At 32.3% G+C, this 26,782-nt stretch overlaps 1 protein-coding gene and 1 long non-coding RNA gene across 2 annotated transcripts; one reads left to right on the top strand and one right to left on the bottom strand.

Moving 5' to 3' along the window:
• Window positions 1-26,782, bottom strand: LOC136275358 (protein wech-like). Its single transcript, XM_066084226.1, has 2 exons — window positions 26,723-26,782; window positions 1-1,887 (listed from the first exon to the last, which is right to left on the bottom strand). The coding sequence occupies exon 2, from the start codon at window positions 1,860-1,862 to the stop codon at window positions 231-233; it is 1,632 nt and encodes a 543-aa protein (XP_065940298.1). The 5' UTR covers window positions 1,863-1,887; window positions 26,723-26,782; the 3' UTR covers window positions 1-230.
• On the top strand, window positions 22,227-24,207 carry LOC136275356 (uncharacterized). The gene is made up of 2 exons (XR_010713914.1): window positions 22,227-22,325; window positions 22,723-24,207. It is a non-coding gene; the product is annotated as an uncharacterized lncRNA (long non-coding RNA).

The raw sequence follows: 26,782 nt of genomic DNA, 5'->3' as shown, positions 1-26,782 counted from the left end.
GAAATGCTAACTTTATGACAATCTATGTTAAAACAATACAGCATTGCTCCTGTTTCAAATTTTCTATGTATATGGATTATGTATATAACATGTTTATGTTGCATATAAATATGATGCCTAAATGTACAGTGAGCAATGGCCTTTAAGTACCAAATAAAACATCTAAACATCTTATCTAGCTCATTTTAATAAAATATTTTATTTTGTAACAGTATATACAAAAGCCTTATTTACGTACAGTATTTGATTTTATACACTTTTTTATAATCGGCTACGAGAAGGCAGTCGTTTATATCGACACATAAACCTGTCTCGCTGTACATGTACATACTAGGCATTTTAATTATGCTAAGGAACGTTCCCTCCTGATCTAGTACATGTATTTTACGGGATTTATCTGCTGCGATCAAAACCCGACTCTGACTGTCCGTTGCAATGCCAACTGGGTCAAACGATTCTTCGGTGGCGGTCTGACCGGTGTATCTATATCTAAGCTTTCCATCCTGATTTACCACTACTACTGCATGGGCGTCATGATCAGCAACACAAATGTCAAAGTTCTTGTTTTCTGCTAGATATTTCTTTCCACCTGGAGAGTAAAGAGATTGACCATCGTCATTGAACTGTATGGTCTGTTTCTCAGTGGAGCCACAGTAACGTACTACTTTTGACGAGTTTTTGTAATCGTTCATGATAACCAGGAGGTCACCAGATAGAGTACTGCAGATGTCTAGAACTTTCCATCCTTTCAAACTTATGACTTCCTTTATTTGATTGTACTCCACAATCTTTATATTTCCATAATCATCAGCATACATAAGATCGCCATTCTTTGTTACTGCTATAGCAACAGGTTTGTCAATTGCTTTTATTGACAGAAGTAGTTCACCTTTGGTAGAGAAAAGCTTCATACGCTTACCACTATCACAACCATAAGAATTATCACTACCAATAATCCATATCTCATATTCGCTCAAACAGGCCAAGCCATGTATCCAGCTATGCCCAGACTCAAATGTTTCAATGGTATTTAAACTCTTTAATAAAAGGTTGGATTGGAAAGAACATCGACTCTCGGTCGTAAATACACCAAACTGTCTACTTAAGTGCCCGGTATCGATTTTCTTTGGAAGAAAACTCGGAAAAGATAGCTTCTCTGGAAATCTGTTGAATACCGCATTTTTTGATTGATATACGGCTGTCGAATAAAAGTCTTCTAAATCTAAAATTCTTCTCAGATCTTGAATGCTTTGTTTAATTTCAGATAATGTGGAAGCGATGGTAGTTTCCTGTTGGTGGAGGAAAGCTAAGTGACTTTTCTTTTTCGCTAAGATATCATAATGAAGCTTGGAGACAATTTTGTCAACTTCTATATGCCATTCTTTTCCCTGTTTGGTAACCTTTTCTAATTGATCTTCAAAATAGGAATCCTCATTTAATTGGTCAGTTTTTAATTGGACTAGAATTTCTTCGTATTTTGGATATATGATTTGTTGTATTTCTTCAAAATCTTTCTCAATGACCTCTTTCTTTGACCTAATTACTTCCATTAGTTCAGTCAGAGTATGACTTTTATGAGCGTTGGATAAAAGACAAGTGTTACAAACTGGTAAGTCACATCTCTGACAGTGGAGTTCACAACGCTCACTTGCGTGACTTTGACATTTTAAAGATTTTGGAATGGATCCCTGCTTTTGATATGGAACAACTTTGTGATCTTTGGATAAATCGGACAGGTGTTTGCCCACACAAGCTAAGCATACAGTGCATTGACATTCTTCACAGTGTAATGGCGGATTAGGTTCATTACATAGATCACAATGAATAGGGCTATTGGCATCTTCGATGTTTCCCTCCTCCATGACAGAGGAGTTTTTGGTTTTAATCCTGCAAAAATTCAAATAATCTGAATTAAAAGGAAATCTTAATCTTGATCAATTATTATATTCTATATCTTTCGAATTCGAAATTTCCAAACACACCAAGTTGTAGATTAATAATGGAATCGTTTTGTTTTGCATTTTAGCTATGATTGAATGGGTATTCTTTGTTTATGTAATTATGCCGTTTTTGCCAACAGCCTTAGTTTTTTGTTCATTTTTTGTTCATCCTGCTCTTTGCATTTCTCTTTTTATCTAAAGACACACTACATCTCATTTTGCGCAAATACAATGAAATGTGTTAATCCCGTGACTTATGTGAAATATCTTGCACAGTCAAAGGTATGAACTTTGCAAAGATTACGCTTTGTAACATCTTAACGTTTGCAATTGATAACTAAAACTAATTATTCTAGACGGCCTATACAGTGAAAAGTGCTAACCATGTCTTTTGTTTAGCACTGCATGAGCACTGATAGTAAACATTTCAGCGTGGCTTTCAGCAAGAGAATGACAAGACCTCGGGTTTCGATAGATTTGGCTAGAAAATTATCAAAATAGGTGGAGACAAAACACAACTGCGAACACTATATTTTGTAAGAGATTAAAAAAAAATCTCTGTGATATCATTTATCATAAGAATATTTTAACATTTAGATCCGCTGAGCCTTTCCTTCTCCTTTTTTTTTTAGGTACCACACTTTAAATAACGCGAAGGTCATATAAAGTGTATAATTTTTTTATCATTAGGAGTTAAGACAATTTATTGTCTTATTATTGTCATTATATGTCACGCGCATTATCCCGTGCATGAATCATCATCACTACCTGTTTATTTCTATAAAACTATCTCCAATATTCCACTGACAACTGCTGTCATTCAAACCACGTGATGTAATAATATTCCAAAGTTGAATCGATATGATATAATTTCTAAAATCCGGAACATCTTTAACATGCAATTGCGAGCTTATTATTGCTGTTGAAAGATTCGAACTCTCGGTGCATGTACAGCTTTTTTTTTTTTTTTTATAGAAATGTGTTTCAAGTAATAACCAGGATGAGGAAAATTAGCCGTAGTATATCTTCAATCATTTTAAATTTATTTTTAAACATACTTAACAAAATATCTTAATATAACATTAACGGTTACAGTCTCGCAAAAATTTAAAAATGAAATCAGGATTAAATTTATGGAAATGTTTACCTGCGCTTTAAATCTTATCTGACTCTTGTTTTCCAATATTTGTCCGTAAAAAACCCCCCAGAAAAGTAAACGCCAGGTATTATTGATTTTTTTCTTATCACCTTTTCAATTCATTTTCTTGAAACCCTCCCCGATTGTTATCGGAAAATGAACTAGCAAAACTAAAGATTAAAAATATCGAAGACATGAATTTACATGTATTATTCAAAGCAAAGAAAAAATGAGAGGCTGACTCCATAAAAATATTATACAAATATTGACTGGGGTTGAGGGCAACATTGATTTTATTAGCCCCCGAAGGACGAAATATTGCCCGACGCGAAGCGGATGGCAGTATTTTCGTCCTTAGGGGGCTAATATAATCAGTGTTGACCGAAAACACAGTCGACATTTGTTTTGTTATATGAAGAAACAAAACAAAATTTAAGAAAGTAATTGAAAACAGATCGCCGTAATTTTCTCAGCTCAACAATGAATTCACAAATTAATTTTTGTGCAAAGTTCATTTCCAAAATATTCTCAGCATCAAACGGTCACTTGTGATATTCCGCCGACCGAAAGTATTAACACAAAGATGTTCTACTTGAATTTACTTCACAGTAATTCGCAAATCCTTATATCCTTTATGATAGCAAACCGTCGCATTGCGCGTCCGTTGTTTATTTGCCTTGACTGACTGTCTATTATGAAGTCACCTTGTTTTGGAGTCGCGAAGAGTTATTTACGTCATCGTTTAGATAGCAACAAATCAGAGGCGATTATTTGAAATAGTAACTCAGTACTCAGACAATACGTGTTGTATATTGTGTTTACATTAACTGTTTTAAGTTATGGGCATCAAAAATAAACTTAAAGTTCTAAAAAACGAAAAAAAATAGATAATTGATAAAAGTTGGAAAACCAATTCACACAGCATTATAAGAATGTTTAATTTCTTTATTTCATTATCATAAGTTACAGTTAAAAGCATGTAATAATTACAGAACCCAATTATCATAATATTACAGCTTTACATTTATATTTCAAAAAGACAACAATAGTACACCCCCCCCCCCCCAAAAAAAAAGAACCTTCCCCCCCTAAAAAACAACAACAAAAAACCCGAAACTGACAAGTTGAAATAAATAACAATAAATGATTGAAATTTTAAATGTTTATACTCCACATCCACACCCCCCTCCCCAATTAAACCTAGTTCTAAATATTTAGTCTTCTTACATTCTTACATGTGTACAGTAGCAAATTTTAAATCATTTATTGATTGCTTTTTCTCTCCTAATTATGCACATTGACTTTTTGGAGATTGCTTAATTTAATTTTTGAGATTGATAAACAAAATGTTATATGCATGTGAATTGGCCTATTTCGGGCAATTGTAAAGTCTCCTAAACAAAGCAGTGTCATCATTAGGCTAGGAATTACCCACATGGACGAAACACTACATATGAATAAGATAAAATTCATTATCATTTCTAGAATGTCAGGGTATCTCTAAGGGGCCATAAACTATATTCAATTTGATGCGCAATGACACAAAGAGCAAGAATTAATCATATCGTTTAGGGATGAGGATCTCAAAAGTTATCAAAATATACAGTGTATCATCATTTCCTACTTCATAAGGGAGGGGAGGGGGGTTAAAGACAGCACCTGGGGGTCATGTACTTTACACCATTTGATGCATCATATTGACATAAGAAGATAGTTTGTATTTTCCTGTTCCATGGGGTCAGAACAATCCCATAGGGTCATGGCCTACATTGTATTTGATGCATTATAATACATTAAGGAAAAAAAAGAACACTTCCTTCCCATTATAATCATATAACAATGATAAGTCTCTACACTTTCTTATACATGTTGTACACAAATTTAATACGAAATTGTTCAAGGGTCAATATGGGGCCAACTCAATAGTGAAAGTCTGACAAATGACAAAATAACTTTTGCAATTAAAATGACAGAAACTTTACAAATGCGATAGGATAAGTAACGATGATAAGCTTATTTAAATATTTAAAGATGATAGTATTCTACCAAAGCGAGATCACTTATTTAGAAAGTGAAAGTAATGCTTATGTACACACCGGTGTCTCATAATATTGTGCTACTATACATGTATTATGCTTACCTATGTTGTTTAACATCATTATGATAATCCAATAAGAGCACAACGTGAATCCTATTAGGTGGATATCACAAAAGAAATGTTTACGCATGTTAACTATAATCCTTTTCTGCATATGGAAAACGCATACACCACGTGAAATCCATCTAATCAAAGAACTAGGTAAAACTAGGCTAGGACCCGCTAATGAGGCCTGTAGACCTGTGTTGTGTGCGTAACATCAGACAAAGATCAGTTATTTGTAACATGCATGTATTTTTAATTCCTATTCTTCAAAACCCCTTGCACTATTTTATTAGGTAGGTAACAGCTTTAAAGTGGTACAGGGCATGTAATGTATACTTCCTACTGAAATAAACAATAAAGAATAAATATAATATTTTTCCAAAAATAATGTTACCTAACATTGAATCGCAATATGTTATAGCAATTACATGTCTGCAAGGGCATAGGTGTCCCAGGACTGTCAATGGGGGGGGGGGGGGGGGTCTGGACCCCTCACTCCCACCCTTTCTCTAAATCCATGCACACGATTATGTACATGTAGGTACGCAGAAGCAAATCTAAAGGGGGCATAATTTAATTGTGTTTGTAATAACTATATAGACCATTTTCTTTCTGTGACATGAAACGTAAAGATTATTGATTAACTTAAAGTTCACATGCAAACAGTTCAACCCCAAATTGCACATAAAGTGCTGCTCATGTGTATTATCACATAGAAAGGAGTCTCATCCTTCAGTTATGAAAATTATGATTTTTAAATATATTACCGGAACTTGCATGTAGCCTTCGTTTTTACATAAACTGGTACAAAACAGTGTTATTTAGGGGCAAACACTTGGTGCGGGTATTACTGTCTAATGACAGCATCTAGTTCGATTTGTATATTGTGGTCGAATAAAAGTCTAAGTTTTAAATCTAAAATTCTTTTCAAATCCAAAATGCTCTGCCTTATTTCAGATATTGTACATGCAATTCTCTCTTTCTGCATCGGAGGGCAGTAAAGTGTCTCTCTTTCTTCTAAGAGACATCTATATGAAGTTTGAAGATGATTTCGTCAATCTCGACTAGAATTTCTTCGTATTTCGGATATATGATTTGTTATATTTCTTCAAAATCCTTCTTAATTTCATCCTTCTTTAACATAATGACTTCCATTGGATTGGTCCTAGTGTAATTAAACCTTAATGAGAATTTGACAACAGACAAGTTTTACCCACTGGTGTGTCACATCTCTGACAGTGGTGACTATGACAATTTTTGCAACTTATACCACCTATCATTTAAATTGATTCGAGTAACTTTTTTAAGAACTTGTATCGCTACATCATGTTGTTAAAAAATGTACATGCAAGATTGCCAATTATTGCAACAATTAGAGATGACTTATGGTTAGTAAAACAATTTAATTTTTTTAAATTTTTTTTTACATGAAACAAGGAAAGAAATTATTAGTATAAGATGTAACGTAACCATCATCTGCAGTTTATGCATTTTTTTGAAAATTTAGACTCTGTGGGTCTCGATAAACTTCTCTTCAAGAATGTAAGTACTTAAAATATAGATACAATGTATCTTTATATAGTATGGGTAATTATTGTTTAAGCAAAACGAAATAAATACGAAATATATTACTTACTGTAACTATCATCAGCCACAATATTCAGCAGATTAAGCACACTTAGATATTATTTCCTATCGTCCATTTTGAACACGTCTATTGATTTACAATTTACAACTCTCTACACTCATTTATTAACAACAAATGTGTCCTTGTGTTTTTGTATTCAACTTCCGTATTTTACCTTACAAGTCGGATTTCGCCAGGCAGTTTTTATTAGCAACATTCACCTGCGACCAGTTTATGGGATGTATGGGCTGATTTTAATTTGACCATATAAATTAAACCATGCATGTTTTATGTGAAATTGTTGACAAACTTACTATGCTTAATGTACACACACTACAAACCTTTAAATACCAGAAAAATAATTAAAAGTGTTCTAGTTCTGAAATTGCTAAATTATGTATCACATTTACACATTTGAGGCAAGGAAAGAAGTATCTGTGTCTGGTTTTTAATTTTACGCAACCTGTACCAATCCCTAGTTTTTCTTGTTATGGCCTCACTTGTAAGGTTTTAAGTTTCTCAATAAATGTATATTTTTTAAGGAAATAATTGATTTCTTACTAGGGAAGTCAATTTTACTGGGTTGGTTTAGTCGACTAATCGGAGCCCTCAGTCGAGCGATAGTCGAGTACTTGCATTTATTTGAAACTGTGTGTCCTTATTCTACTGTCACATACACCGTATCTTAACCATCATCAATAATAAACGTAATGATTTAAAAACTTATGATAACATGCACTATATATGTATTCGATTTCAAATAAATTCAACAAAAGAACATTTTATCTAGATATCCATTAGCTAATGTCTTAGCTTTTCCCTTTTCTTGTGACGTTTACACATAGTCATCTTATCATATATCATCTTATGATCCATATCATCTTAGACAAATCAAATGTGATTTGTTTCATGTTTAGTCATTATCCGTGCCGTGCCAAATCAACAATTAAAGTTAATGACTATATGAAAAACAAACGCCTTGAATGAGTTGATAGGATCAAATTTTTAATTAGTAGAAACATCTAATCCAATTTATTCCAATTACATGTTTACATAATTATGTACTTCTATTCAAAACAATAAAAAACAATAATTTCACCTTCAAACTCAACAGAGGACAATTTATAGCACTGAAAAACATTCTAGGGACACCCGTTCGATTCAAATGAGTGTAATGTGATTAAAAATGCCGAGAAAAAAAACTCTTATTTTCATTCGAAGCCCTAAAATTACCGCGTTATAGAGAAAACAATGTTTTGAATTTCTTTTTGGTAGTTGATTTTAATCAACTCTCCTATGCAGTAACTCAGACAAACCGAATGTGAAACAGTGTTTGGACCTCAGCACAAATCATTGCTGCTGACAAGACTTAGTTCTTGAAAATAATCGATAAATTCGATGTTATGTATGCTTAAGCAGTGTTTTTTAAGGAAACCTATTTATAAATACCTTGAAAATAGTCAGATTTTAAACGGTACGAACAATTTAAATATTTTTGTAGTCGTATGTATTCCTACGCCAGAGTTCAATATAGTGTCGTTTAACCCGACTCTCATCTGTCTCCGTAAATCCTTGTCGGAGATTTACGGTGTCAGCCGAGCGTTTGGTTGAACGAGACTAGAGTTCAATATTGCTTGAACCCATACAATTTTCGAAAAAATATTTCTATTATTGGTATATAGTTTATTTGAATTCATTTTATCTTTAAATATTATTTAACATGATTCACATGGGGGTTTCTAGACATTCTTGTCGAAAAAGTCCAAAAATTCATATTATAAAAATGTGCGTAATACAAATTAGAAACTACATGTACTTGTCATGCAAAATAACAAATTGTTGATATTAAAATAAATAAACATCGACAACATCAACTCCCGTCAGTTCTTCAGTACTTTGATTTCATTTTATAACGATGAATCGACTAAGAAAATTGAAGTCGATGATGGGTGTGACCAAGCGATAGTCGAGTACTAGAGTTCTCGTTGACATTACTATTTCTTACCAATGTTACACGATATATATTTGAACAGTATACATGTTATAAATCACAAAGCTACAACCAATTCAGAAAATAAGGTCCATCATTTCAAAATGCCAAGCAGATTAGTACATGTTGCATGCGCGTTATATTGTGATCAAGACAAGGCACGTTACTATAAAATATGGATAATTTGTTTAGCCAATAAAAAGGCGTTAGGAAAAGAAGTAAATTATTTGGTAGATCATGTATATTTTTTAAGCATTTTTTTTAGAAAGTATTAAAAAGAAAATTTAGATGATTAAAATACTGTTCGGCAAAACACAAAAGTGAACTATTCAGTATTAAAGATTACATGTATATGTGAAACAAAAATGTTTAAAACGTGATCTTTAATTGAATTAAGGTATAACAGAAAAAATGGATAAGAAATTTAACTATGCGTATTTTAGTTGTAATTACTGACAAGTTTGAAAATCATCTTGCATTTCATTGCATTGTATGCAAATGAAAACAATTTTTTCTTATAAAGAGTAGCAGAAACACAATTGATTTGAGATAATGCATGTAATATACAAGAAGTCAGTTCAAGCATATTTCTTACAACATATACTTAAGCATAGAATAACAGTTAAGTTTTATACCATACAAATTGCATAGCATTTCATTTAAATCTCATTCGTTAAAGCATAACATTCAATTCCATACCATAGCATACAACAGAATATTTCAATTCAGTTTTGAATGATTATTTAAAAAGAACAAATGTTTACATTGCAAAGTACTGGTTATTTCTGGTTTTGTTTTGTTTTTCGTTTTTTTTTTTTGGATAATGTACTTTAAAATTATTGGACCTCTTCTTTATGCTAGGACTTTATTTCAAATTTTATAGCATACCATATCATAAAATTAAAGATTTCATTTATGATAGCTTAGTATACTTATCTTACGGCATTCCAAACAAATAACAAAATCGCATACCATAGCATGGCAAAACCTTGTAAAAAGATGTAATGAATGAAAGGTACCTTACTCTGATTGATTATCATTTATTAGACCGAAAAACATGTTTTTCAAGAATATATCCATGCAGTTTAGAAATAGTTCATTGAACAAAAAAATAAATACTAAAACGGAATTAAACTATTTGTGTATGAGAATGGAAAAATACAGCTCATTTCTTCTTAAATTACATTATCACTTAAGAAATAAAAGAAGATACATAAATCAATATCAGATTTTTAATTCAAACAATTTTAAAAATAAAATTACATGTATCAAAAGTAAATAAAACCTGAATCAATAGAATAAACATCTTCGCTAGCCAAGGGTTTTCGGTCCACTTTGCTCCCCGTAAACCCTTGGCGGATTTCATTACGAAAACTCGGTGATGTGGTGGCGCTATCTAGCGAGCAACTTGAGTTGCGCCCCTTGCATATTTACATTTTAATCGAATTAAACAACGGGTTATATACACACTACAGTATTAATACAACTTAAAAACATGCTGACTACCGAATGTCGGAACATAATCAACGATGATATTAAAAATGTTAAATACGAATTAAGTAATAACGAAGGGAAAGCACAGAATGTTTTATTCATCGTGTTTTGTAAAGACCGGAGTGAGAAAGTCGCCGATTTACATGTATATGAAAGTTTTCATGCCATAAAACCAGGTATCGCTGTCGTGAATATTGCCGACCAAAGAAATTAAATAAAACAAAGATCATTGAATCTTTAAAAGCAATAACCATAAGCAGAAACGTATATACTAACGGGATAGGCAACTTCTACATTTGCCATGTTTACTTCCCATGCTGATCACGCGAGCCATGACAAGTTTGTAGAGCTACATGTTCAATCCAGGGACGTATATACTAAGTATAGTATATATAGTATATACGTCCCTGTTCAATCCCAGTAAAATAGATACATGTAGGTAACAGTAGGTTTTAAAGCGATCTGGTTAGACCATCGTTGAAGAAGCACTGTACTCGGTTGTTTTCTTTTAAAGTTTATATTTACATGCACTGTGATTGGATCAGCTACTCGCAGCTGCAGCCAATCATAAAGCGGAGCCTGTCACCGAGTTTTCATAATGAAATCCGCCAAGGGTTTATGGGGAGCAAAGCGGACCGAAAACCCTTGGCTAGCGAAGATGTAGAATAAAGGGACATGGTCGCATTTTTTTATCTATATGCTTAAAAGAAATAACACGATTAACAAAGCAGATGGAAAACAATTTTTTACTGATATAATGAACCTATTTAAACAAAAACAGGCACGAGCCTTGTTTACATGACAAAGAATTGTGAGCCCTGTATCTTGCTTATAGCCCTACGAAAGACTCTCAATTTTTATTTGATCATTAGAAATGCATTTTTATAGCATTGAAGATAATAAAAAAATGAAAATAATATTTGACCAAAATTGTGAACATGCCCCTTTAGATTTAAAATAAAAACACTGCGCTCAGCAATTTTACTCCCACATTTATTCTGTTCTGGGATAGAAAAAAGGTGTTTTTGTAAAGTAATAGTGTTAGAAACGTTTTATTTTTTTTTTAAAAATCAGTTATTTAAATGGTTTTAAATAAATGATATGAACTGATACACTTTTAGATAGAAAATTGAAATACAAACCAATGAGCATGTGAACAAATGATATTCTCATATTACGGATATTCGTGTATCTTATCATAGAATATTGCTTATGTTCAAATGATAAATCCATCAAATAATAAAACAAGATTACAATTGTCATTTTTATGTTTCTGATTTGCAAAATGCTTTATGACAAAATGCAAGAAAAATACCATATCTACAGAATAATTACGTCGACTTGAAGAACGTTATGTAATCATAAGAGCCACATGAGTTTGAGAGTCTGGATTGTATCATATGTGCTAACCAAGGGTTTCCGATACACTACGCTTCTCATAATGAGAAGCTTATAAATGGTTGACATATTAAAACTTTGAAACTTCATTCATATCCTTTTTTTAGTCTAAAAAACACTATTATATGTGGGTCAAAAACATTTTACGTATTTGAATGGAATGAAAAAAATATTGTAATGTAGTCACTGCAATGTTTTAATCTGGTCATATTCACGAACAGTATCTGATTTTATAAAAAAAAAATTATTTGCTGTTTTTTTTTTTGTGGTGTGTTACACTTTGGTGTTTGTTTCTTTTTTGGCCCTAGCACTTGTTTTGCACCATTGATTCCCTTCCTCTCTGTTAAAAAACTAAATGATCTAAAGAAGGTGATCCCCATAAAACTTGAGACACAACTATATTTACCGATTTTATTATTATCTACATGGGGATATTTTTTTGCGCATTGTTGACTTAGATTATTGATTTTTCCCTGTAACTTTTTGATATATACTTTCCTTTTGGTATTGTTTCTCCGATGTATGATCAATGTGTTCAATTAAGGCTTTGGATAAAAATTATTATTATTATTAGTATTATTGTTTTAAATGAGTCATGAAACGCCAAAAATGTTGATTTATGATAAATCCTTGCCAGATTAAATCAGTTGCTGCCGCATTTATTTCATTATTATTGTGAAGAGGGAAATCACCCAATTTTACATTACAGTCAAAATATGAATATTGAGTTATTCTACTTTGCAACGCTGCAGTAACATTAGAAGTAAAATACAAATCTGTCGCGTTCCATATTTTAATATTTGCCTGAGAAACTAATAGTTATTTTCTAACAAGGTTATATTTTCAGTTTTATGGGTTTTTAAATGTTACTGTCCATTGAATTGCAAGAATCAATTTTTTTGTCAAAAATCAATTCATAATCCACTATTTTATCTTTCAATCTTCTTCAATTTTACGCAGGTGAGTGTCTTGGAAAAGTCGGTAAGACAAAACATTTTAGCTTTAAGTTTGAATAAAGAAAACGTTTCTTGTACTTTCCACATAGAAACCACTGTTTTAATCTTTGTGTTATACATTTTAATAATGTGTGAAATAATATGGTTGTATTTTTTTCAGGAAGATGCAAATTTTGCACCATTATGATATTAAGAAACTTGTTTTAAAAACGTTTTTTGTGACTTATGATACATCTCATAGAATATCATATTTGTATTACTTACAAAACTGAAAACAGTGTGGGTTTTTGTGTGTGTTTAATCTTATGATGCAAAATTATGGAACTTTTTGTTCGAAAGCTTTGTCATTTTTCTACGACTTGTTGGTAAAGATTGTATATCATATATAGTGCAGTTCTGGCAGGGAGCTTCCAATAGATACAGTTTGATTTTCTGAATCTGTAGGTAACAGGTTTTTTTCTGTGCTTTTCCCCCCCATTTTTTCTTTTTGTTTGCTCACTGCACTTTTGTTTTGAGGCCAAATTATTATTAAAAAAATGAAAGAAAAAAATAATAAATTTATTTTGCAAATCAGTTTGTCGGTTTTTTTTAAATATATGTTAACAAGCGTACTTGTAAATGCTTAATTTGTTGTATGAAAGTTCTGCAAGATTGTACAGCAGAAAAAAATATATTGCCTAGTTTATTACATTTATTTAGAAGTTAAGAAAGAAATCAACTAAGTCATTTAAGTCATTTATAAATTTGAAATTAAAAACATCAGCCCCAAGGAATACCAAGGAAAAAACCCCCTCAGTTTTAGGAGGCTTATTAGCGAAATATTATATTAATTTGAATTGAAACACAACAGGAGATGATGGCGGTTTTGCAAATTTAAATGACATGGTGCCGTTTCCAAAAAATTATATTCCTATTGCAAAAATTATACCTTCATCTAAACCAGTTTTCAATAATGTAATTTATATTTCCTTAAGGAAATGTATACATATAGATTGCCCTGCATAAAGAGGTTTATTATATGATTGATTAATTCCTAGCTCTCTGATTGGCTCAAATCCAACTACTTGTATCTTGAAAAAAAAAACAGAACGTAATATTCACCTGCACGTGACCTAGGAGGTCAATTTATCATTTGATAGTCCAATGAAACATCGCGTTTCTTAATTTGCTTGGCAATGGCTTCAAACTAAAACATACACTTAATTTAATATCAGTCTGTATCAATTCGTCGCTGAATCATATAATTAAAAAATTATTGCTGAATTTTAGATCAGCTGAATCATCGTATTGACCTCAAAAACAGCAATAATTGTATAATAGCGCACTTAGTATACGATTCCGCCTACAATATATCGCTTTTGCAAACATCAGACAGTTTCAATATTATACAATATTTAGTTAAAATACATTTTAAAAAATGCAAATTACACAATTGCCAGGTTACATGTAAAAGAGTCACGATTATCTGGCACGAAAATATCTAAATGGTTTTAAAACCTGCACATAGTAATTATATTTCATGTTTAGAATATATCTGTTTCAGAGGAATGCATTTTAATTTTCTTATGATCAAATGAAATTTGAGAGTCAGTCGTAGAGTTATAAGCAATTCTTTCACCCCTGCAAATGTGTTCGGAATGTTTTCATTATCGTTGCTAAGTATATAATAAATCCAGAGTCGCTCGAATGAAAGTTCACGAGATTTTACCGAGAATTGTTCAGTTCCTGTGAAAATTCGAGCGGAAGTATAAGTGTTCGGATAATATACTCAAAATACGTAAGTACTGGTCGTTTTTCATGTCATGACCTACTTTGATTTAATTGTTAGAACATGAACATCTTTTAAAATGTATGTCTGACTTCATCATCTAGCGGTTATTTAAACTCAAGATAATATTCAGAACTGGGTTATCGTTCGTGTTCAACAACTCTACACGTTGTTGAAAATATAAACATTGGGTATCTTGATAAAAACTTATTATGTCGAGCCATTTTCAAAGAACATTCTGCATAACATAGTAAAGTCTGTTTCATTATTGATGCACTACGTCAGGCGCGGATCAAAAAATTAATCCTTAGAGGGGATCGGTACTAAGCATGTTAGTTGTTGCAACAGCAGAAAAAACCTATATTTTCTATTGTCACATTTATTTCTAGAACTCATTTTATCCACCATGAGGTACGATTTTTACTGCGAAACTGAAAGGGTAAAATAAAACCACGTGCTCTAGATTTAAATGACAATAACATTAACAGGGGTGTCTTTGTCATGTAAGTCACCCATGTTTTCGTTTACATTGGTTCACTATAACAGTAAAAACTTCACCCCTGCGAATGTGTTCAGAATGTTTTCACTATCGTTGCTAAGTATGTAATAAATCCAGAGGTGCTCGAATGAAAGTTCACGAGACTTCACCGAGATTTGTTCAGATCCTGCAAAATTTCGAGCGGACGTATAAGTGTTCGGATAATAACCTCAAAATACGTAAGTACTAGTCGTTTTTCATTTCATATCCTACTTTGATTTATGTTAAAACATGACAATCTTTTAAGATGTATGTCTTATTTCACCACATAGCGGTTATTTATATTAAACGATAATATTCAGAACAGAGTTATCGTTCGTGTTCAACCACGTGAAGAGTGGTTGAAAATACAAACATTAGGCTGCTTAATGAAATCATAGCCATGTTTGATGCTTGTGGTGTGCAATATCATGTTTAAAAAAAATAATGGGTGTCTGTTTAGCTGTAAAACTTAGTATATCAGGCCATTTTCAAGGAACATTCTGCATAAAATAATATAGTCTGTTTCACTGTTGATGCTATTACTAGGTTTGGCGCGGATCAAACTTTAATCCTCAGGGGGAATCTTTACTAAGCATGTGAATCGTTGCAACAGCAGACAGAAACTAATTTTTGTATTGTCACATTTATTTCTAGAACACATTTTATCCACCAAATAATGAAGATACAGTTTAAAATCAATAAACCTCTAGATTTTATTTTTGAATACAAGAACCTTGATTCTACAAAATAGACTATAAATACGAGGCACGATTTTTACTGCGAAACTGAAAGGCTCAAATAAAACCACTTGGTCTAAAATTTAATTGACAATAACATTCGCAGGGGTGAACTTGTTCACGCTGATTTGTATATCTTCTTGCTCATTTTAAGCATAAGTGAACAGTTCCTATCGTTTAACACATTCATTTTAGGTGTAGAACTGGAATTTTCACTCCAACTTTCAAATTGTAAACAACAAACAAGTTTTGTTGACATTGTACAGAATTGTTAAGAAAGGTCCTTAACTCTCAAATTTTGATTGCCTATAAAATATCTACCTGAAGCATTGCAAACATTAAAATCGGGAAAATAATTTTTGACCAAAATTGTGACCATGATCCTTTCATATTTAATTACCATTTATCATGAATGCACAACGGACTTTGTCAATATGCAAAAAGAGAAGGTCATTATGCAAAATGAATGTGTCGACATACCAGAACACAATTTAATTATGTTGGTATAACATTGTGTTTGAGATGATCTCAATTTTTATGGATAAGAGTATATAATTAATTTATCTTCTTGCCAGCCGCTGATCATCAGATAAGAATCGACGCTTTTTGAAATTAACAGTGAATTATTTAATCATATAAAATATAATGATAAATATACTGTATATAAGTCAAATAAGCGGAACATTTGCAGTTTGGAGATATAAAATCATTATTTGAAAAATTCAATTAACATACCAAAGCTTAAATTTGACTCAATATCTTTACAAAATGAAATGTCATCATGTGGCTGGACTTTTTTATCAACATGTCAAAGTGCCCTTTATCTATATCAATTTACGAATTATTTGTTTATGTCAAAGTTTAAGAAATGATGCTTATATATCCTAAGCATGGAGCTCATTTAATAAAAAAAACTTGTAAAAGCCTTATTTACGTACAGTATTTGATTTTATAAACTTTTTGAAAATCGGCTACGAAAAGGCAGTTGTTTGTGTCGACACAGAAACCTGTCGTGCTGTACATTCTCGTATAAATTAGGCTAAAAAACTGTCCTTCCTGATCTAGTACATGTATATTATGGTCTCTATGTACTGCGATTAAAACCCGACTCCGACTGTCCGTAGTAATGCCAATTGGGTCAAAAGATTTTTCAGAGGCGGTCTGACCGGTGTATCTATATCTAAGCTTTCCATCCGGATTTACCACTACTACTGCATGGGCGTCATGATCAGCAGCACATATGTCAAGGTTTCTGTTTTCGGCGAGAAATTTCTTCTTACCAAGAGAGTAAAGAGATTGACCATCGTCATTGAACTGTATTGTCTGTTTCTCAGTGGAGCCACAGTAACGTACTACTTTTGACGAGTTTTTGCCATCGTTCATGATAACCAGGAGGTCACCAGATAGGGTAGTGCAGATGTCTAGAACTTCCCATCCTTTCAAACTTATGACCTTGTTTATTTGATTGTCCTCAAATATGTTTATATTTCCATGATCATCAGCATACATTAGATCGCCATTCTTTGTGACTGCTATAGCAACAGGTTTGTAATCTGTTTTAATTGATCGAAGAAGTTCACCGTTGTCAGAGTATAACCTGATACTGTTATCAAAAGCGAAAGTCCTAGAATCATTAAGACCAAATATCCATATCTCATATTCGCTCAGACAGGCTAAACCAAATAAAAATCTATACCCAGTCTCAAATGGTCTAATGATATCTGAACTCGTTGATAAAAGGTTGGATTGGAAAGAACATCGCCTCTCAGTCGTAAATACACCAAACTGTCTACTTAAGTGCCCGGTATCGATTTTCTTTGAATGAAAACTCGGGAAAGATAGCTTCTCTGGAAATCTGTTGAATACCGCATTTTTTTTATTGATATACGGCTGTCGAATAAAAGTCTTCTAAATCTAAAATTCTTTTCAGATCTTGATTGTTTTGCTTAATTTCAGATATTGTGCTAGCGATGTTTTTTTCTTGTCGCTGGAGGGAAGCAATGTGATTTTTTTTCTTCGCTAAGATATCATTATGGTGTTTGGAGACAAGTCTGTCAACTTCCACATGCCATTCCTGTCCCTGTTTGGTAATCTTTTCTGTTAGATCCTCAAAATAGGATTCTACATTTAATTGGTCAGTTTTTAATTGGACAAGAATTTCTTCGTATTTTGGATACGTGATTTGTTGTATTTCTTCAAAATCCTTCTCAATGACCTCTTTCTTTGACCTAATTACTTCCATTAGTTCAGTCAGGGTGTGACCTTTATGAGAGTTGGACAAAAGACAAGTTTTACAAACAGGTAAGTCACATCTCTGACAGTGGAGTTCACAACGCTCACTTGCGTGACTTTGACATTTTAAATATTTAGGAATGGATCCCTGCTTTTGATATGGAACAACTTTGTGATCTTTGGATAAATCGGACAGGTGTGTGCCCACGCAAGTTAAGCATACATTGCATTGACATTCTTCACAGTGTAATGGCGGATTAGATGCATTACAGAGGTCACACTGAATGGGGCTATTGGGATCTTTGACGGTTCCCTCCTCCATGGCAGAGTTTTTTGTTTTAATCCTGCAAAAATTTAAATAAACTAAATTAAAAGGAAATCTTAATCTTCATCGATTATTACATTCTATATCTTTCGAATTCGAAATATCAAAACACAGGCAGTTGTAGACTAATAATGGAATCGTATTGTTTTGTAATTAAGCTATCACTGAATGGGTATTCTTTGCTAATGTAATTATGCCGTTTTTGCCTACAGCCTTACAGTTTTTATTATTTTTTAAATAATTTTTTGTTCATCCTGCTCTTTGAATTTCTCTTTCTATCTAAAGAGACACTACAGCTCATTTTGCGCAAATACAATGAAATGCGTTAATCCCGTAACTTATATGTAATGCAGAAATCCCGTAACTTATGTAAATTATTTTGCAAAGTTCATACCTTTAACTTTGATTACGCTTGGTAAAATTTGATATTCCAGTCCGAATTTCCTCTATCATTTTTCCTACCCTTTTTTGTTTCAATTTTACAAAAAAATTAGATTATGATAATACGAAAACATTTATAGCATTAAATTAGGTAAATTGACCTTACTCTGCAGGCATAAAAGTTATATGAGATCAATGATCAAAATTTTGAGATATGGTGTCTTTTATCGTTTTTAAGCATTTTTCAATAATTTTGTAGTGGGGCCATTCGAAATATCTAAACGAAAAAGTGAGATAAAAGCAACACAATATATGCAAAATTTTGTTGACAAACAAATAAAATCTTTACTTTGAATATTACAGTCCTACAAAATATTTCAGTGAAAAACAAAATCTGAAAACTTTAATCCGAATTTCCTCTGATTTGCAAAAAGTCCAACTTTGTTTGAGCCGAATTCCATAATATAGTAAAAATATCGAATTGTTTGTCAATAATAATTCATTTCATAAATAATTGTCACTGTATGAAAAATCAAGTTTCAGCAAAACTGAAACTATATGGAAACCTTGCTGAAACTTGAAGTTGAAATTTCATGTATAGTTTCCGCAATGCGAAAACCATTATATCGATTCAGCAAGTATCCGTTAGCTTTCAGTCAGCAGAAACTTTAGTCTAAGATTCCTGATGGTTTCCGCAATGCGGAAACTAAATTTAAATCGTGTGAAAAGTTGTGTAAATTATTATGGAAATATCAATCAGTTTCAGAACATTTCCGCTAGGTTTCAGTATGCTGAAACTTTAAGTTAAGATTCCAAATGGTTTACGCATTGCTTAAACTATTACTAAAATTGATTTGAGTTTTATAGTGATATCATTTATTTTCAACAGCTTTAAGTTTAATTCTAGCCTAATGATAATGAATCCGTACATACTAAAATGTATAGTAAGGTTTCAGCGTGACTGAAACTATATGTATACATGCAACTATCTTCAAATGTGGAAAATAAGGCGATTAAGAACCTTACTAAGTAATTAATTGAATTTGAAAAGAAAAACTGAAGTCTGATCTTGTTTAATGCATATGATGAAATCATTAATCTGAGGTACTCGGGCACGTGTATACATGTGTATACATTCTTTGTCCAGGTGACCTCCTCTGTGATTTTCCTGTATATTCTGTGTGGATTGCAGGGTTTTTTTCTGCCAGGAGTGAACAAAAGACTGTTACATAACATATACACAGTATGAAGCGTGAGTTTATAACTGGAGTCCGGCAGGATTTTTTTTTCAATTTGTGTGTACCTGAGTTAGTAAAACTGATAAGTAAATTATAATTATTTAGTAAAAAAATCTAGCTAGTTGTATATCGCAAACAGTGTATGAGGAAGAATTTTACTTAGTGCACTCAATAAATTAATATACCTATTTTGTAAGACTCCTTCTTAAATCCTTTAGTTATCATTTGAATGAACCTTTAGGTACAGTAACTAGTTAAGCAAACAAATTAAGGTAAAGTCGTTGTAAATTTTTACAAATCATACCAAATATGCGTACAACCTGAAGTTTAGAGCTAATTCATTTCTTTTTTAATACCACGCCAACACATGAACACAGGAAATTTTTTTTAGATTCTACAGTTGATAATAACAAGTAAAACCCACTTTGAGTTTGAGTCTAATATAATAATTGTTTTATTATTTACATGCCTTTCAGACTTTACTACATGTATGACTGTATCATGATTCACTGGCGTCGGAAGCAAATTGATAGTAGGGGGAGGGGGGGGGGCTAAACTAATCCTCAGAAATATTGAGGAAAAACCTTAATTCCCAAAATCATGAAAATCCTAATCCGTTGGGGAAGGGGGGGGGGGTATACCTATACTATATACTATAAATTTCCCTACCAAATTTTTTTCCCCAAAATCATGAAATTCCTAATCCGTGTCGGGGGGGGGGGGGGGGCTAGTATGCCTATTACTCCAACTTCTCAATCGTTCAAGGTAAATTTAGGAACAATTACATTTCCGGCGAGAAAAAGTGGGGGGGGGGCTATGTGCCTTATGGTTAAGTCTAACTTTGCACTAAGCCCCCCCCCCCCCCCCCCCGGTTCGACGCCTATGTGATTCGTGCATTTCTAGCTATACTTTGTATTTACTTTCTGTACTCTAAACACAGATATTGATACATGTTTATGAAACATGCACATGTTTCTGTTATGAGATATAATAAGCATTATTTATAATTTTACTGAAGTTATACGTTATATTACAAAATCAGTTTAAAATCCAGCACTAGCCATGTGGTGCACGTGATTTTAATCCCATTTTTAAAATTTGATTATACATTCGTATACATTTGATGTAGAAAGTATAATACCAAATAATTAAAATTATATTTTGTTTATATATCAGTCCGACGTGTACGTCTTACTTCCCGGCTTGTTTAACGCGTTTGTGATTTAATTTCATAAGTATTCTTAACGTACCGTTCATCGTATGACCAATCAGTGCACATGTATAACTGTAAAATAATTGCCATCAATTCATCGTAGTTGTAAATTCACCGTACGGGTGAACGCTGTTGATCGGACCCCGTTAATTGATCGGCATCTAATCATATTTGTGATTTCTGTGTGTTCATGCAGAACCTGCTCTGTGATGAACATAATATTTTCACACCTCTATATTTTGAATAAGAATATGACCGTGCTTAGAATCGCAGTGAAAATTGGACAAGTCAAGACTAACTTGTCATTAAACTATATATGACTCTTTCATATTTAGTTTGGCAAAATCATCAGTACATGTAAATAAAATATAGTTAAAGACAAAATCTGATACATATGTCTCATTAGAATTTGTTTAAATTCATTAGACATTTGTAAACAAACGGTCGGCCATTTTTTTTGTTAATCACGTGTTACAAATACAATTGTAACAAAGACACGCCAATACTTTGTCGTATTTAACCAGGAAATACTGACTCTGACAGTTCTTATTTAAAATAAATATACATGTAAAAAGTATACTATTCGGTAAAAAATGATAATTTTGATTAAACATTATTCATTTTAAACTATCCCAAGATGCACTTTTCCGAGATTTAGCGGGTTCTGATTGGTCAGTATTGGCGCATTTTATGATTCCGAGCGAAGGTTAAAATGGACAAGAAGGTGCTGTTGTAAAATGGAAAATTGAGAAGCATTAATAGCCTCTACAACAAGGAGAGAATGCAGGAACGAAGAACTCAACTTAATTCACAATATAGATACTCCCAATAACATTTTCAAGGCTCTAATTTATCTCTCATTTGTAAACGAGATCTCGCGCCATCAAATCAAGATGGCGTCATTTTTTCAAACTTGGTTAGGCATTTTAATTTTTATTACCGTATCTCTTTAAAATATACGTTTTGACCAAGTTAACCATTAACCAACTTTATATGCATGATAATCAAGATTACCCAGGGTATACACATATATAATTATATAATCGTCCCTAATATATGAATGCTTGGTTGGTAAACAAGACGAACAATGAATCTTTCGCACATTATACAATTTACAAACTCATTGACGGCATACATGTAAAGTCAATGTTTCCGGTGATTAGTTGCATCCTCTGTTCGGTGATTCGGGTGAATGTTTTGACCAGCTGGACGATGTGAACGCAAGGTATTGCTTTGAAATTGATTATTTTCACCATTAACTTATACATGTGTTGGATGTTTATAATTTACTGTAGTAATGTTTGGGAAATCCAGGTCTAAGTTCTTGAAAAGGAGGTTGGTTTGGGGGGGGGGGGTGGTGAAACACACTTATTGTTGATAAGTTTTTCCATTGTTCAACAAACAATAATTGAATCAAAATGAAAATAATATTGCTTCAAATATGAAATGAAACATTTTAGACCAGATACTACTGTAGTCATTGTATGACATAGTTTGAACAGCAACTGGCAACTGTATAGTAGCTTCTGTATTCAGAATTTTATTCAGAATGCTTTATTACATGTTAGGCTGAATGTTTATTGTTTAAAAATCTAAATGAAACTTTGTTATTCTTGTTTAAGATAAATAGAACAGACATAAAGTACAGCCCAGTGAAAGGAAGAAGTTCATCGCAAGAAGAAGAATTTTAATGCTACCACTGCAGTCCAAAACTACTAAGTCTGCTGTAACCATGATGTGGTCATATGAGTGCTTCACCGGTCTGGACAATGCTCGAAAATCCCCCAAAAAGGCTGATTTCCATAAACTACGACTCAGGTTACATCAACAACAGCCAAGGACACTCCTTATTGATTCGAATGGACACATCTCTACGACCCGACTAAACCTATGCTGAACAAGACTTTTTAACTGTAAAGTATTCTCATTTCAAAAAACCTATAAACCATAAAAGTACTTTTTTTATATGATCAAATACCAGTATATTACAATGTCTGTCTGTAAGCTAGAATCTTAGAAAATCACATGGTTTTGACTTATTAAATGATTGATTAGACCTTGCAGATATTATATAATTTGTTATATTTGCAAATATTGCATAAAATATTAGACTCCATGTAACATATATCCTCACACCTCCAAGTTGATAAGTGTTAACTACTTTTTTTTTCCATTTTCTTTGTTTAAACATTTATTGATAACTTAGTTTTTATTTGCAGCAATATATGAAAAATTAAGAAACCAATCTTAAATGTTAAAACACTGCATTAGGAGATGAATGCATGGGTCACAGAAATGATAAAATACACCAGACAATATTCAATTATGTCGTATATGAAAATATATAAAGACAACATATACCCCCATGTATTACATTTTTTATATAACAAAATTACTTGCATGGAAAGTTGTTTCCATGTGGGTTTTATTTTAATCTGTGTGATGTAATTAATATTGGAATTAGCTTTTATATCATAAGTAAAATGCTAGTATTGATGAGAATTGTAAGGTGAATGATCCGTGTGATACTTTGTACTTTATACATTCATGCTACAAAAAGCAAGTACATGTACATGTAGTAATACTTCACATATATAAACAATGTATATTTTACTTCATGTCTTGGATTTAAAAATATTAATGTAGGTAAAGTAGTGAAATATAGGAAGGTAAACCGTGTGTAAAGAAGATTATTCATCAGGAATGAAGTGTGTTGCAATCGGCATAATTAATTAAATGTGTACATCATATTTTTGCACATGATTTGACAGACTGCTCCATTGTTAGCTTTTTATTGGCCAACAAACTTTTCATATCTACCTCTGGGTCATCTATTAAATACTGACAGGCTTATGATATCAAAATCTGATTAGATGGTACATCATGGGTGGAGATGAGAAGTTCACTTTGGACTTAATGGATTATCAAAAAAATGATACCAAATCCTGTTCTATTGTAAAACATTAGATTATATTACTAACAAAGAAAAGGTTTATCCCAACTTGTAAGTGGGTCACTTTGACCTCATTTTGGAATTTATTGACATACATATTCAAATCAAATCTGGGTCATACCTCTATAGTCAACTACTATCTTGTAGTGTATTTTTTTTTTTAAAGATGGATACTTTAGACTTTTCAAAAATATTTTATGGTGTACATATTCATTGTAGTTCAAAACAAATTGAGACAAGTGTATCATGTTCATGTAACAGTGAAGTTTTCTTTGTTTATTCATATACATGCAGTTATTTTGTAATTTGCATTCATATTTTTAAAAAAGTAAGATCTTTGTTGCATTTTTAAAGGGAGATTTGATAGGCATTTAATCGAGATGAAAAAAAATACAAATGTAAAGATTTCTATGGGAGTTTTTTTTTCTTGTGCAATTTTATCATTTTTTAAATAAAAGTCCCTAATAAGGGAACTGCCATATGGATGTTTCTCCATTATTGTATCTTGGCTGTATTTCATTTATTATTGGAAACAATTTCAGATTTTTTAACATAATAAATTTGGAACTGTTTGAAATTGTTTTGTTTTTACATAAAGTAGAAACCTTGCTCAGCTTTTGTGAAAGCAAAAATATAAAAAGTTTCAGTAAGTTTCAGTTGCGGAAACCCTTTGTAAACAATATGTATCCCAATTGTATATGGAGGTTGAAACTATGCAGAAACTTCAAGTTTCAGTAAGTTTCCGTCGCGGAAACCATTTGTAAACAATATGTATCCCAAACGTAGATGGAGATTGAAACTATGCAGAAACTTCAAGTTTCAGTAAGTTTCCGTTGCAGAAACCATTTGGATTCATGGACAGCCTAAGTTTCAGCACTGCGGAAACTTAATGAAACTTGAAGTTTCCGTGCTGAAACCTGTCGGAAACTTAAAGTAACCTTAAGTTTCCGCAGAGTTTCCAAAGGGTTTCCGCAGCGCTGAAACCAGATATTTCATCCAGTGTGTAGTGTTTAGAACAAATATTACTCATGACATTGAACTTTATAACAATCCGAATTTGAGAACTCAAACCCTGAGTAAACTACGTCCTTAACATTTGCAATTTATCACTAAAACTAATAATTCTAGACGGCCTATGCAGTGAAAAGTGCTAGATGCGTCTTTCGTGTACCACTGCATGCGCACTGATAGTAACCATTTCAACGTGGCTATCGGCAAGAGAATGACAAGACGTTAGATTTCAATAGATTTGGCTTGAGAATTATCAAAATAGGTGGAGACAAAACACAACTGAAAACAATATATTTTGTAAGAGATAAAAAAAAATCTCTGTGTTATCAATTTATCATAAGAATATTTTAACATCTAGACCCGCTGAGCATTTTCCTGTCCCTTTTTCGTTAGGTGCCCCACTTTAAATAACGCAAAGGTCATATGAAGTGTATAATTTTTTTATCATTAGAAGTTAAGACAATTTATTGTCCTATAATTGTCATTACATGTCACGCGCATTATCCCGTGCATGAATCATCATCACTACCTGTTTATTTCTATAAAACTATCTCCAATATTCCATTGACAACTGCTGTCATTCAAACTCACGTGATGTAATTAATATTCCAAAGCTGAATCAATATGATATAAATTCAAAATCCGGTACATCTTTAACATGCAATCGCGAGCTTTTTTTTTTTTGCTGTTGAAAGGTTCGAACTCTCGGTGCATGTACAACTTTTTTTTTTTCATTAAAATGTGTTTCAAAAAATAACTAGGATGAGGAAAATTAGCCGTAGTATATCATCAATCATTTTAAATTTATTTTTAAACATACTTAACAAAACAACTTAATATACCATTAACGCTTACATTCTCGCAAACTTTTAAAACAAAACCAGGATTAAATTCATAAAAATGTTAGCTTGCGCTTAACAGGGGCATGGTCACGATTTTGGTCAAAAATTATTTTTTCGATTTTGATGTTTACAATGCTTTAGTAAGACATTTTTAATAGGCAACCAAAATTTGAGTGCCATCTGCTGAATTATAAGCGAGTTACAGAGCTTACGATTCTTCACTTTGTAAACAAAGCGTGTGTTTACATTTCGAAAGTTGAAGTGAAAATTCCAGTTTTAGACCTAAAATAAATATGTTAATCATTAGGAACTGTTTATTTATGCTTTAAATGAATAAAAAGAATGACAAACCAGCTTTAAAAAGATTTTTACTGGTATATTGAACCTATGTAAACAAAAACAGGGCACGAGCCTTGTTTACATGACGAAGAATTGTGAGCCCTGTATCTTGCTTAAAACTCATCGACTGGCACCCAAATTTCATTTGATCATTCGAAATGCATTCCTAAAGCATTTCAAATGATAAAAACAGAAAATTAGAATTTGACCAAAATCGTGACCAACTCCCTTTAAATCTTATCTGACTCTCGTTTTCCAATATTTCTCCGTAAAAAACCCCCCAGAATATTTAACGCCAGGTATTATTGATTTTTTTTCTTATCACCTTTTCAATTCATTTTCTTGACACCATCCCCGATTGTTATCGGAAATGAACTAGCAAAACTGAATGTTAAAAATATCAAGGACATGAATTCATCTTATTCAAAAGCACAGCAAAATTGAGAGCCTGATTTTATCAGAATATATATGTTTTACCTTATGTCGTTGTTAACGTTGTTTCTATAATGACCGATATGCTTCCTCTTGTGTTTATCA

Source organism: Magallana gigas, chromosome 1, assembly GCF_963853765.1.
Source record: "Magallana gigas chromosome 1, xbMagGiga1.1, whole genome shotgun sequence".
NCBI lineage: Eukaryota > Metazoa > Mollusca > Bivalvia > Ostreida > Ostreidae > Magallana > Magallana gigas.
Note: the sequence above shows the minus strand (reverse complement) of the source record. Positions and strands in the feature narration are given on the sequence as shown.